The sequence below is a fragment of the Rhynchophorus ferrugineus genome, unplaced genomic scaffold (assembly GCF_030347505.1).
Source record: "Rhynchophorus ferrugineus isolate W39M unplaced genomic scaffold, kcgeb_rfMv2 rfM2, whole genome shotgun sequence".
In the NCBI taxonomy this organism is placed as follows: domain Eukaryota; kingdom Metazoa; phylum Arthropoda; class Insecta; order Coleoptera; family Curculionidae; genus Rhynchophorus; species Rhynchophorus ferrugineus.
The window spans coordinates 83,952,887-83,967,984 of NW_027472581.1; the positions used below are offsets into that span (position 1 = coordinate 83,952,887).

At 34.1% G+C, this 15,098-nt stretch overlaps 1 protein-coding gene across 1 annotated transcript; it reads right to left on the reverse strand.

The window, feature by feature from the left end:
- Positions 1–1,400: 1,400 nt before the first annotated feature.
- LOC143190666 (uncharacterized) lies at positions 1,401–9,435 on the reverse strand. Its single transcript, XM_076395162.1, has 2 exons — positions 8,847–9,435; positions 1,401–1,805 (listed from the first exon to the last, which is right to left on the reverse strand). Exons 1-2 carry the CDS (start codon positions 9,301–9,303, stop codon positions 1,714–1,716), a joined length of 549 nt encoding a protein of 182 aa, XP_076251277.1. The 5' UTR covers positions 9,304–9,435; the 3' UTR covers positions 1,401–1,713.
- Between the last annotated feature and the right edge of the window lie 5,663 nt (positions 9,436–15,098).

Genomic DNA, 15,098 nt, shown 5'->3' on the forward strand with positions numbered 1-15,098 from the left:
GTACTAAGCATATTTAATAAAGATGTTATCAAAAAAAACCGATAGTTAAGATATTTCTCCACACAATAAGTTTCTAAAAGTATGGCATTCAGCCACAGGAATCACTTTCCAGTCGTAAACAAATCCACGCTGGCGTACCTCAAGGTTCCCCGCTGGCCCCAGCCTTATTTAACCTCTTTATTTCAAATCTGCCGAGAAAAGAGCACATTGACGCTTACGTTTACGCTTACGACACTGTTTTCTTCACGGCGGCCAGATTCGAAGTTACAATTCATGAACGTTTACAGAACCAGCTCGATCATGCGGTCAAGTGGTTCAAATTCTGGAGGTTGCAAATCAACCCCCTGAAAACCCAGGCCATCATATTCCATAAGAAGCGTTACGCACTGCGCGTCTCGCAACTTAAGATCGACAGCGCAATAATCCCATGGCTGGATAACGTCACGTACCTAGGTCTTTACTTCGACCGGCGGTTCGGTTGGCATTCCCAAATCCAGAAAGCAATCCAAAAAGGTTCGGGGTTTTTCGGTTTCGGTTTTCCAAAATAAGCTCCTCAGGAGAATATTAAACGCTCCATGGTTTGTCAGAAATAATCATATTCATAGGGAAACTGACACTCCAGAAATCAAGCACTTCATGTCTCAATCATTCCACAACAACAACTCAGCTTAAGTTCTTTTGAAAACGCGCTTCTTCGAGAGCTGGTCGACATGCTGGGAGCTTAGCACCACGTCACCGCCAAGCTCCCCCCCTTTTCCAGGCTGAAACGACCTCATCCGTCGCTACAGTCATAACTTTTGCCCCCATACAACGGTATCCAGTTGTGTGTTAACTCAGGTCCGCGAATCAATAGAATCGCCGGGCCCTCGTGCCCAATAACGGCTGCCCGATCAGCGGGTGCCATATCCCCAAATTTAATGCAGTAGCAGTAGCGATCCACAGGTGTCAACTGTGAGACGGTTTCGGTTTAGTGTATTGGTAAGCCCAGAGGCAGTCCCACATAACCCGGTCCAACTTGTCACTCCAGGGCAAGTCTCCGCGACCAGGTATGCGTCATGCATTCCACCGCCTGGTTTTTAGGCCAGAACAAAAAAAAACCTTCAGCCACAAAAGTAAGGAATGTTGAAAATTGTTTTTTTTTTAACTTTTAGGATAATCCTCTATATATGCTGAAAAACTCAATAATGTCATTGTATATATGGAAATATCAAAAATATCCAATTTAATAGTTTTTACATTAATACTTTGAATTTTTACCGCTGATAAATAAATGCAGACACTCACTTTAGCGCTAATAGTTATGTATAGAGGAAAATGATTATCAAAAACCACTCGCATCAATAAATCAGGGTTCAAAAGAGATGTTGGGGGTTTGAAAGGTTCAGTAAAACAACAACAAGTTTTTACCACCATTTACTTTCATCCAATATGTACAATCTTATTTCTTTTATATCTCTCTAATAATATACAAGACTAGAACTTTGTATTGCCTAGGTACAATTTCGAATAAAACCGCGTTTTCTTTTCAACAACAACGACATTTTCTCCCGCAAACAGATAATAATAAATATATATATTACATATATTTTGTTATATAAGTTAATACTTTGGCTTCGCTGCCGTATGAACGAATCAATATAAATTAAGTATGTACAGTCTTCTAAATTAGAGTGGGTCATCTATCTAGGATGACGACCGACTGATTCCAGGAATTCAACAGGTTGGGTTGGACGCGGCCGGAACAGTCTCCTGCGATTGGTTCTTGTTACCAAGTACCATCGCACTCTTTCTCGATTGGTAGAAATCTGAAACAAAACAAAACCTTCGTAAAAATAAAGAAACATAATATTATATTAACTTCTAATAACAAATAATGTTTAGATAAATGATAACAGATGGCGTTGTTAGATTTTAATTGAATTTGTATGTCTCTTCCAGGTTCTGATTATATTTAAAAAAACTCACAGAAGAAAGACATTCCTTAAGAAAATACAATAAATAATGTGTTCAGTTGTAAATTGGCTTATTATAATATCAACAATAAAGAGCTATTTTTAAGTAAAATCATCCTTTATTCCTAAGTCTTATAATAAAATTAATTTTATGAAACAGATTTTATGAAGCATATGATAAAATGAATAATATATGATAAAATGAACAATAGATTGTCTAGTGGTTTTATCATCAGTTATATGTACAGTATCGTTATTATCAGTTTCTTTATTACATTTAACTAAATTTACAGAAAAAGCGACAGCCTCCAAAATAAAATAGAATAAATAACATAATGTTAATTATAGGAATTGTTTTTAATAAAGGAAAACTGTTATTCTACGCATCTGGTCAATTGTTGAGTGTTTGTTAATAAACCCAAACTGATGTGTCGGTTTTAGGCTTTTCATAGAGTTTGCTAGATGCTGTTAATTTAAATACATTAACTAGTGCAAAATAAATAAATTTTTAATGCACTTTTGTTTTTTTTTAATTAAAATAAAATTGATGAAATGAATTTTATTACATTACTTATTTTACTCAAAAATAATCCTTTAGTTTAATTTAAGTAATGTAATAAAATTCATTTTATCAATTTTATTTTAATTAAAAAAAAACAAAAGTGCATTAAATTTTATTTATTTTGCACCAGCTAGTGTATTTAAATTAACTAATAAGAATCTAGCAATCTCTATGAAAAGCCTAAAACCGACACATTTGTTTGGGTTTATTAACAAACACTCAACAATTAACCAGATGCATAGTTATTCTATCGACGTAATCGAAAGAGCCTCTGAAGGTAAAAAGGTATGATCAGCAATATTCTTAGATGTACTACAAATCTTCGATAAGGTATGACGCATGACGGCCTTGTTTATAAGCTACAAAAAATGTTATCGAAGCAATACACTGAACTAGTGAAATTGTACATTACAGCCAGAATGTTGACAGTGAAACAAGAGGAAGCCTACTCTGCAATAAAAGAAGCTAAAGCAGGTGTACCATAAGGAAGTATATTGGGGCCAATTCTTTACTTACACGACACATGTACTATATTACAAATAGAAAAGATAACGGTGGCTACATTTGCTGATGCCACTGGGATTATTGCTGTCGGAGACAATAGCTAAGAAGTCACACGAAAGTTACAACAGGCAAGTGACAATTTATATAATTAAAAATATAAAATAATAATTCCATATAGTAACAACACTAAATGATGAATGATGATGCAAAACTTCGCTGAAAAGATATTGTAATAAGGAAAAGGAAATAACTGGAGTTAATTATCAGTACATAAAAAATTGCTACTATACAAGCAAGTGTTAAAACGTATATGGACTTCAGAATTAAATTATGGTGATGTTCCGCGAAAACTAATATAAATACAATACAAGATTTCCAGAACAAAGTCCCAAGAAGTATTGTTACACTCAGATATTGTAGGATTGATTGTTTATTCCGAGACCATCAGATACTGACCTGTCACTCAGGAAGTCAAGACAATCGCAAGGAGTTCTCATGTCAATATCACATTATTACAACTCTTGGATAACACGAGAATATAACACAGACTCAAAAGAATCAAACAATTTGATCTTGTGTAATGTACTGTAGTGAGATGCATTCAAAAAATGCATTAAAAAATTAACTGTAGGTTAGTCGAGAACGACTAATAACAATGTAATAAATAAGTTAAAAAAGCACATTCTTAATTATTTTTTTACAGTATGGACTAAAAATCATCCGGTATATTATGTGTATATATAACACAAAAAATACAGGCGGCTTCCTCCAAAGCAAATAAACAAAATAATGTTATTAATGGACCACACGAGCTACACGTTAACAGTGTCGCATATGGTCCATTTCTTCCGCCGCATTGACCTCAGACATCACCGTCATATGGCAGATGTTACTCTCAGGAGTTTCCTTATAATCTAACAGAAGACGGACAAGTCGTCTGTCCAATGTTTAGATAGAAAAACAGTTATCGCGTCCCGGCGAACATTCTCATTTCGGTCGGGCTCTGCGTAATTGAATAGCAACCATAATATCGAATATAAATCTCGGCCGCACGGAGTCACGCTTTGCTAAGTTTTCATGTGAATGTGTGCTGGGCACCGTATTTCTATGGGAACATCAGTCAACCGAGCTCACGCCGTTTGTCTGAAACAATTGCGATATCGAGAGAAAAACACCTCCATTTTGTTAGGTGATATCGTCCGGGACGCGATGTAAACATCGTCAGCTTATCGTCGAGTAAACATCGCGGATATCGCTTTCTGTAGCAGGTTGTTTACACATTATAACAATCGATAACACGGACTGGTGTTCGTAAAACGAAGTATTTAGAACTCGGGATGTCAGAATAAAAAATATTAGATATTTTAAACAAAATCGATATTTCTACGCAACATCCCTAGTTTCGATACTGTATTTTAAAAAACATAGGTTCTAATATCGATCTTTATCAACTTTATCAAGTTTAATATCGCCTCTAATTATGTAAATATTGTAATTGTGTATTAAATCGCACCGAGTACATTTGTAACCAATGTTGAAGCCTCACTTGACAGGCTAAATTTTTCAGTATGTATTATTTCGTGGAAGTGTAAACAAAAATGTGTTTCAGTGCGTTGGAAATGTCTGAATTTGTACCGAATAAATAGCATGGCAGTTTGAAAAAAGACATCTGAGGTCATCCAATGCTGTGTGAAGCTTACGGCAACCATGCTTCATCGATTTCAACATGTGAATACTGATTTCGACGATTTGAAAGTGGTGATTGTAATACCGAAAACAAAGAGCTAGATAGCCATAAAATATTGAAATCGAAGAATTAAAGCTATTACTTGATAATGATACGTATAAAATGCAAGAAGAATAGGCATAATTGTTGGGAGCAGCATACTAAATAATTTCCAATCGCGTGAAGAACACGGAAATGTTCCAAAACTTGGATATTGTGTGCCATATGAATTGATGACAACAGACAATGAAACGGACGGTCTTTTGCATCGTATTTTTACTGATGATGAAAAGTTAATCCATTACGACAATTCAAAACGAAAATAATCTTGGAGAATATCTGGTCATGCATGAAATTCAACGACAAAACCGAATATCTATGGCTCAAATCAAATGCTCTGTATTTGATGAGATCAGCTTGGTAAGCTTCTAAAACCTAATGACGCCATGAATGGAAATATAATTCGACCATATTCGACGCATTTGATCCCATTACTGCACAAAAAACACAAGACAAAATAATATAATTCTTTTAGCCTGAACTATAGACCACATGTTGCAAAACCGGTGAAAACATACCTAAAAACATTAAAATGTGTTAACAGATTAAAGTGTTACCCCACCCGCCGTATTCTCCAGACCTTACTCCTTCTGATTACTACTTGTTGTCTGAACAATGAGTTTGTGATCTATATTTCTGGCGTGACGTGGGCTCTGAACCACGGTCCTCGGCATGGAGCCTACCGACTGGCGAGTGACCAACTTTAGAAATCATCCCAGAACACATCCGGTCTTACCCAACCTGGTTACTGGCGTGACTGGGATCATTTCCCTTGTCGGATTTTACACTCTTGCCTAGAACAATCACAAACTAAATTTACGACCATGCCTCAACAGGATTCGAACCCGCGATCCTAACAGTAGGAGGACCGTCCTGTCGCTGTACCATTGCGCCACCAAGCTGGCTTTGACTTAATAAAACATTCAAATTAGGAATGCCGAAAAAATCGATATATTTAGCCAAAAAAGTATGGATACCTGCAAAGTCAGTATCGAACTTTTAGTTGTAGAGTAATTATCGATTTTTATTTAGGGATATCACCATCCCGGCTATCAAGTGAATTTTGTGTAGAAAAGTAGGACTGGAGTTGATATTTTTTAAATATCGATATAAAGAAAAATCGATATTTTATCCGCGGCCAACATCCCTAATTCAAATGTTAAATAGTACATAAATAATTTTTTATAATTTTTATTAATTTCCCGCTTGTCACCTCTGGTACTTTCGAATCGCAAAACTTGATTACGACCTTTTATATGGAATGAAATATATTATTCTATGTCGATGAGTAAACACCGCGGATATCTCTTTCTGTAGGTTGTTTACAAGCCATAATAACCGATAAGACGGACTGGCGTTCGAAGTATTTAGAACTTATACAGGGAAAAGGAGTTTTTTACGAGAGACAGCCGCATTCTTTTTGAATAAGTAACACGGCGATGAGTCAACACGAGAATTCTCCGTACCTGAGGCATCAGCCCTTTTCTCGATTCCCCCTACGTCTTGTAACAATGCCAAATAATGAGTCATAACGCCCAATGGATCAATAAGTTGGTGTAGAAACGCCAGTTGGATTCAGATTGGAATCTTTGAAATAAATACATTGAGCCGAGTTCGTTGTTTATATGTTAAGCTACAAAATCTGACAAACTACGGTCATTCGGTCCATTCTAGTTCTAAAATAATTTTTTTGACAAAACAAGACTTTGTTGTCCTTTTTACTAATTAGGGTATAACTGGACTGAAAAGTACCCGAGCATAACAAACAAAATGTGTTTTTTTGTTCAAAATTGGTTTTATTCATCAATCACAATCTCCATCAAGAGTCACACAGTCATGCACTGCACTGTCTAAACTGTCCAGCAGTGCTCTAACATTTCAATACCACTTTTGTAGGATCATTTATTTATCTTTTGCCTCAAAATAGGCCTGTCACCAGTTGCTGTCCACTCAGAGGACGATAGTTTTGATTCCAGAGTGAAGTGATGGATCCATGTTTCATCCATTATCACATATCGACACAAAAATTCCTGTTTGTTACATTTGAACATGGCCATCAATACGTTCTTGTTTTATCAACGGTGAGCAAACCCGGCACCCACTTTGAACAGCAGTCAAATGCTCATGTAATATAAAAAAATAATTTCGTGGATTTTTTATACTTTCTGGTGTTACCACCTCATTTGGACGTCCACTGCATTCCGCGACATCGGTGTCTGTACGACCAAGTCAGCAAACCGACATTTTATTGTTGTTTCTGATGAGTCCTTAAAACACTTTTCAAGCCATTGCTTCGTTTGAACAGTATTTTCCCATCAAGAAGCAGTGTAAAATTTAAATACGAAATTATTTTTGATCCATTGCTTTGAAAATAACAAAAATAACAAATACTGACTAGCGAGTAACCAACTTGAAGGTCATCCCAGAAGACATCCGGTCTTATCCTGGTTACTGACGTGATTGGGATCATTTTCCTCCGGATTTTGCAAACCTGTTTTTAAGAAAATCACAATTATCAAATAATCAGAAACATAATTTACGACCATGCTCCAGCAGGATGCAAATCAGCGGCTATCGCAAAAGAAGGAGAAGGTCCTGTCGGCATGACCATAAGCCGCATAAGCACATAAAGCAAGTATCAAAACTATTTCAAATAATTATTAAAATTGACATATTAAAATTATCAATATAAACATACCAACATTAACATCAAAAAAATAATCGATATATCGAAAAAAATCAATAAAATGGGTTTTTAACAAATCTACACCACTTCCTAATTAAATTTTCGCAGTCACTATTTTAATAATAAATCCAACGAACTCATTCCAGTCGTTTGACACACAAACCGTGTCTCCCCAGATGACTCACCGCCGCGTTCGTAATATATCGAGGCCCGTAGATGCGGAACGCCATCGATTCGATACCCGTTACTCGTAGTTCAGCAAACAATCAATTATTTCCTCTTCTGATGGTCGAAAGGAGATAACCGAAGACTACAATCGGGAGAAAACCGCTTGGATATCGCGAAATTTGCCTGGTAAAAAAGTTCGTTCATCGTTCGACGTCTAGACGCTTCGAAGGTCGCACGACGGTAGCGGAAAAAATGAGGTAATGCCTCAGCTGATATTGTTTTAATTTTAATGATGATGGCCGTAGAAAGTACGCGACGACGCATCATTGTGAACCTTAACGTATTATTGCTGGATCATTAAATACTAATTAATTCTAGTTAAGTACATTGCACTATTGTCAACAGAAATAATATTTATCGTTATAAATAAATAGCTGTTGGTCCTTATTGAGAGATAATCGCCCGATTTTCAACTTTATATGGTTCTGCGGTACTGTTGACACAAATGTGTGTCTTATCAAAAAGCAAACTACAAACAAATTGTTGATTTTGTTCAAAAAAATGAGGATATAGTTAGGTGAAGATAACGAAAGGAAACTTCGCCCAAATACGGACAGGTTTTACGTCTAATCAAGTCATTTATAGATAACAAGCCGTATACCAGGTCAGAAAATAATTAAAAATACATTAAAATCAATATCGGAATACTCCGAACTATTATGAAGAGACGATATCCTAAACCTTTACAAATCGATGAATATTAGCCACGAAACTCGAGTTCCAATATCGATAGTCATAAGAAAAACGAAAAAAATTCAATCACTTTTACAGTTACGACGCTATTATACAGAAATTATTTTGTACATATACAAAAAAAGAACGAGTAAAAACAAATAAGCTGGCTTGGTTGGCGTAATGGTAAAGGGGACTTCAATTTTTATTTGTGATTATTCTAGGCAAAATTGTAGGATCGCACAAGAAAAATATTCCCAGTAACGCCGGTAACCAGGCTGGGTAAAACCGGATGTCTTTTGTGATGATTTCTACGTTGGTCACTCGCCAGTCGGTAGGCTTAATGCCGAGGACTGTGATTCGGAGCCCACGCTAAACAGTAGGTCCAGTCCAGATAAACCCTCGTTGGTAAAAAGGAGACTATCAAATATTTAAAAAAATGTATAAGTAACTTACCAGTTATGAATTTTTGGCTTTGATCCGCTTGGATACTATTGAAAACTACTTTTCTTCGTGCCTTCAACACTTTCCTGCCGAAGTTCTTCGTCGGACCGTCGAAGAAATTGCAGTCGCTTGATCTCAACTCCCTGTTCTGTCCGTTACGGTCATTTTCGATGTTCTCCCGCACGTCGTCCTTGCAATTCTCCAGTTCCTCGATGGTCTTGATGTCGAAACCGAACTTATCGAGAAACCTTTGCTGATCTTTCCGGTACTGTTGCTGCAACAGTCTCTTGGTATCGTCCGGGTTGGCCTTGCCGAACAAACAGCGTTTGATCGACGAAGCTCTCGACGCTTTCTTGTGGACGGCGATTCGCTCCAGGAAGTTTTGATGCAGTTTTGGATGAAACAGACGTTGCTGTTTCGATTCCAAGATGATGATCTTGCATATTCCCTCGCTCGAATAACTCTCCATGACGATGAGGATATGGTTAAAGCACAGCACGCACTCAGAAACAATCAACTATCTGGCGGTAAGCCGCGAAACTAACGAAACAGCCCACTAGATGCACCGCAAACGACAACTGGACGCTTAGTGGATGCGTTAATGTTGTTTCATTCAGTTTTTACAGGTAGCACGTCATCCCCTCCACTATTTCTACAACGAGTCGCTGCACATGGGAACGTAGAGCTCGACAGCGATGTAAATATCTCGTTTCATCCCTACGTTATTACCTTGCTCTATCCTCATTCCCCAAAATTACAATATATATAAATATATTTGATTATCATATTTTAATTGTATATAAAATAATTATATAATTTTTTTGTCACTTTTTTTCTATTTTATCGTTACTTCGCGACTATATAATTGTGCTTTTGCGCTTAAAACAGGACATTTCATACAATTGGCCTGCGGAAACACAAATATACATACGTAATAGTGATCGCCCTATGGTCGAAATTACGACCACAACATCTTAAGTTACACATGATAAAAATGATGTTACTAAAATTTGATTTCACAACATTTTCAATATAAAATCAGAAATGTATACACATCATTAAATAAAATAATAAATATCTGTATATTAAGACATACTAAAATATATCAAACTATCTCAGAACTAATACTCACTAACATTTTTTAAATCTCATTTAATTAAATTTAACTTCCACTATGTTTCAATGTTCAGCAAAGTATTAAAATGTTTAAATTGCTATATCACTGAATATTATAACAAAAGTATTATGAGTAAGATTATTTTCAGAACTCCAACAACTTCCATAGCATCCAATATATAGGTATATATGATGTTTATTTACCCTTATGTTATAATCATAGATATGTAATATTATATATTTGTATATTAATTAAAACAAAAACGAACACATTCTTTTGCAACATAAAAATTATATTAAAGTAATGTATTTGTAATCATTAAATGATCTTTTTTTGATAACATCTTATAAGATATGCTTAGTACAATCTTAATTATAAATTAATTTATTACTACATTTCATTTGTACTTGGATTAATTCACAAGCAAGGCGAGTGCAAGATAAACACGTCAATATATATTCCTCAATTATAAAATTATAACTTAAGGTATAATTTACACTACAGGTATACACTTTTTATAAGTTCCAATGGTTTGGTTTGCTTCAATCTTCTGATTTCCTGCACGTTGTCCAGTAGTTGTAATGCTTTCACCTTAATATTCGTAGTAGTTTAGATTTAGTAATCTTCTTTCGTGTTTCAAGGCGAAATCCATTTGATTTCCAGTTCATCGTACAGTTCTTCGTTGCTAATGTAGCGATAGGCATTGGCAACTAGTCGAAGAATTTTGTTTTGGCAGTGTTTGTTGACTAGTTGATTTGAATTTTCAGTGAAACCCCATATTTACACCTCATAAGTGGAAATTGGCTATATATATATATATATATATATATATATATATATATATATATATATATATATATATATATATATATACATGGATATGATAGATAGAAACTATTTAGGATAAGGATCTGGACAAACACAACATAAGATTTTTATATATTTTATAGCATAGTCGTGAAGTTTTAATAATTAAGAAGGTATGAATAATTTTCAATTACTGCATCACTGAATATGATAAAAAAGTATCATGAGTTAGATTATATTCAGAACTGCAGCAATTTCATAGCATCAACTATAGGTATATAGGATGTTTATTTACATTTATGTTATAATAATAAGCATGTATTATTACGTGAAGTAATACATATTTGTATATTAATTAAAACAATAATGAACACAATTAGGCACATTATTTTTTACAATTTATAAATTGTGTTAAAGTAAAGTATTTATAATCATTAAAAGAACTATTGATGAATTATGTCAAAACATAAGATAGATCTATAACTATGACAATATAAATATATATAACTATATAAATACATAAAATAATTGATAACTGCTTCAAAGAATAAATTATCATATCATTAAATATATTTTATTGCATTAATCATTAAACATGTTAATATTTATCATTGGTTAGTTTAATTTTTCATCCACATATTTTGTATCCATGAAGAGACCAGGTTTCTGTAGGAAGAATGTGCAATCGATCTCACGTTATAATTATATTAGGTACATATGATCTGCGATCACTTTTTTATCTTAAAATGGCCTTTATTAAAAAAAATTTGCAATATTTATTAAATAATATATTTCCCATAATTTTCTACACTTTTTTCCCATCTTTCGCCGAAATAATGGTGTTGGTTAATCAATCCAATAATTAATCAATTCATACATTTTTTGTGGTAATTAAAAGATGCAGAACTTCCCATAATAGTATATCTTTCTCAATACTGGCTCTATTCTTGGTTCTATCACTCTGTATTATCTTTTTTGAAACAATACGTATTTAAATGTTGCCAATTGAGGTCAATAGGCATCTGCGGTAACAGTGTCACTCAGTTCTAGTACTACCTCTTAACACACTGCACCTAGGTGATCCTATCATATATACCGTAAAACTTTATAGTCACAAATATTCCGCTTTTTTTTAATTTTAAAGTCTTCTTTTTACCAAAGAGGTTTTATCTGATCTAGACCTACTGATTAACGTGGGCTCAGAACCACGGTCCTCGGCATTAAATCTACCGACAGGCGAGTGATCAACTTAGAAATCATCCCAAGAGATATCCGGTCTTACCCAGCCTGGTTACTGGCGTGACTGGAATCATTTTCTTGGGGATCACTTTCTTGGAATTCATTTTCTGTCGGGTTTTGCACTCTTGCCTAAGGACAATCACAAATATAAATTTACGGACATGCCCCAGCAGGATTCGAACAAGCGACTATCGCAACAGCAGGTGAACCGTCTCCTTCACCTCCTTTTTTATAAATGATTTTGTGAAATATTTAAAATATTTTTTGGTGTTACCATCTCGTTGTCTCTACAGCCACGTTCGAAGTGAGCAAACCAACGTTTTATTATTGTTTCTGATGGAGCGGAGTCCTTACAACCCTTTTCATGATCACGCCTCCCAGGTAGATTGTTTCTAAGGGGTCATAGAGGAGTTGAAGAGAAGAAGAGGTCAAGAAGAAGAGAGGCGAATAGCGATACGAACTATAATCAAATCGTTAAAACGGTGCTAAATGCATTTCAAGTTTTAGGTTGCTTAATGAGTCTAAAGGTACATTTTCTTCATTTTCACCACTACTACTTTCCGGAAAATTTGTCATAGTAACTTTTAGAATTTTTTTTGCAGACCTATGCTATTTGATAACACTTGAGAGCAACGACACAGACTTTAGTGCAAGAAGGTGAAGTACACTTCGTAGAAAAAAACAGCATTGTTATCGATTATACATCTGACCATTACTACATAGGCTAAAGAAGGACCGATGGATTAACATAGTATAATCTACCTAGTTTTTAAGTTACTGTGAAAATCAATTGTAAATTGTTTGCCTTTAGCTAGTAACAATATATTAACTAAAAAAGTTTAATATTCAAATATGTCGATTCTACATAACACTAATTTAAATCCGATCCATATCGATGCTAATATGAACTTATTTGAGTGCATCTCGAATTATAGGGTTCATTCATCGTCATAATTGAATTAAAATTTATAAGTATATATTACAAACACATGATAATAATTCCTAATGAAAGCTTGCACCGAACTATTCATCAACAGCATCCATTCCATTAGTCACAGCGTTTGTTTGACGCCATTCAATCTCAGTTCTAATATCGGGAATAAATTATAACAAACCTATTGTTAAGACGGTCTGATCAAAAAGAGGGTCACCCTAAATTACTAGCCACATTAACAATGGGGTTATAAGCCAGAGGGAACGTGTGCCCCACGAGAAAACGCACTCAAATAATGAATATCACGATTATATCGTCTGTTTTCCTCGTTGGTTAATTTTCAGATCGATTCTGTTTTATTTTCGAGCGTGTTGCGATGCTGTTTCCTCGAATTTGTTCGTCGTTAATGAAAAAAACTATTAAACACGCCATTAAAAATACTTTTTATTGTGTACGAGCTCTAGGACGCGACCGCTGAAGCATGAACTCTTCAGTTTTTAGCTTATGCAAGCAATAAACATTAACACGAAAATATCATTCTATTGAGGTCGATGATATAAACGGTGTATTTGAAAAATACTCAAATTTCCAAACAACAAATAATACAAGGTCCGTGAAAAAAGTATAAAAAGTAACTAACGACTGAACTATCGACTAGAAACACACGAAACAGGCGATAGTCGCAAAACAGTCGAAACAGTCAATATTCAAAAAACTAGCGACTGACTGCACCGTTCGACTGTTATTTTTAATTCGCGATATCAGACGAACATGTACCTGAATCCTTGCTTGTATAAATTGTGATAGAAAAAAGGACGGAGATAATTGCTTGGAGTAGTTAATTTTACATGTACTTATATTTCCCAACGGTAGTATAAGCGACACGGAGATATTCCTTCACGTAGTAACTTTAAAAAAGAAAAGGAACAAAATAATTACTGAATACTATTATCATGCAACTAATAAATCCATTTTAAACGAAGTAAAATTATTTTTATATTTGAATGTTCTGTGGATCTGTAAAAGGGAGGTTTTTCCTATGGAATGGAATAAAACACCAAAAATGCTTTATCGGATTTTAATATGTTAATTGCTATTTTTAAATAACATACTATAATAAATATAGACAATACAATATAATTTAAACCAATCCTAATAACTAAAGATGTACATTTACGAGTACTAAATAAAAATTAAACATATAACTAATCATAGAAAAAAAGAACTAATCATGACGTAATCAAAAATGGTCGCACAATAACCACTAGAGATTTTTTAAATAAAGTAAATGCTTTATTTATTATTGAATGAAAATATTTTTTTAAAAAATTGAGAGTAATCGAAATATTACCTATTATTGTCATAATTTAATACTTTTGCCCTATTACATTAATCTTCAAAAATATCGTTCCAAAATGCTGCTATATTAATATACAATATATTGTTATTTATAAGCAAACTACCACAAATATCTTAAAACTGTATATTACATATAAATCTATGTAAGCATAAATTGGGTACATTATTGTTAAGGTCGCGGCTAGGACGACAGAGCCCAAATGTTAAAAATCAGATGAATGAAACTGATAAAACCAAAAATAGTAACTAAAAGTACACGACTACACGAAATTGGTGACTGAAAACAGTCGACTGAAACAATCTCTGTTAAAAAAGTAATAAAATCAGTCGAACCAAAAATAGCGACTGAAACAGTCGATAGTAAAAAGGAGTCAATTACTAAACTGTCGATAGTCGCACTCGATCTCTAAACTTCACCATTAATTTTATTAGAAATATTTAAAATATTTCTTTATAATGTTTGAAACATATCTTGAATTTCTTCTGGAAAAATATCAAAAATATGGACTGACAAAAATATCGATATATAGTTATTTTGTCGGCGTCCCTACTATATAGTGTCTATTATATATGAATGATTTACTATTATAAGAACGTTACGCTTAAATTGAAAAATAGTTGAGAAGCTAAAAGAATTGACGAAAGTTTAAAACGTACAAAACATATTCTAATAGAACATTTTTGATAGAAGCTTAAGAAGCTTTCTCTCAAGAAGCCTAGAAAGAAGATTCTGTATCGACAATGAACCCTGTTTACTAATTTATTGGGTACATCATCTGTGTTTCTCTGATTTAACCTGCAATCTTCA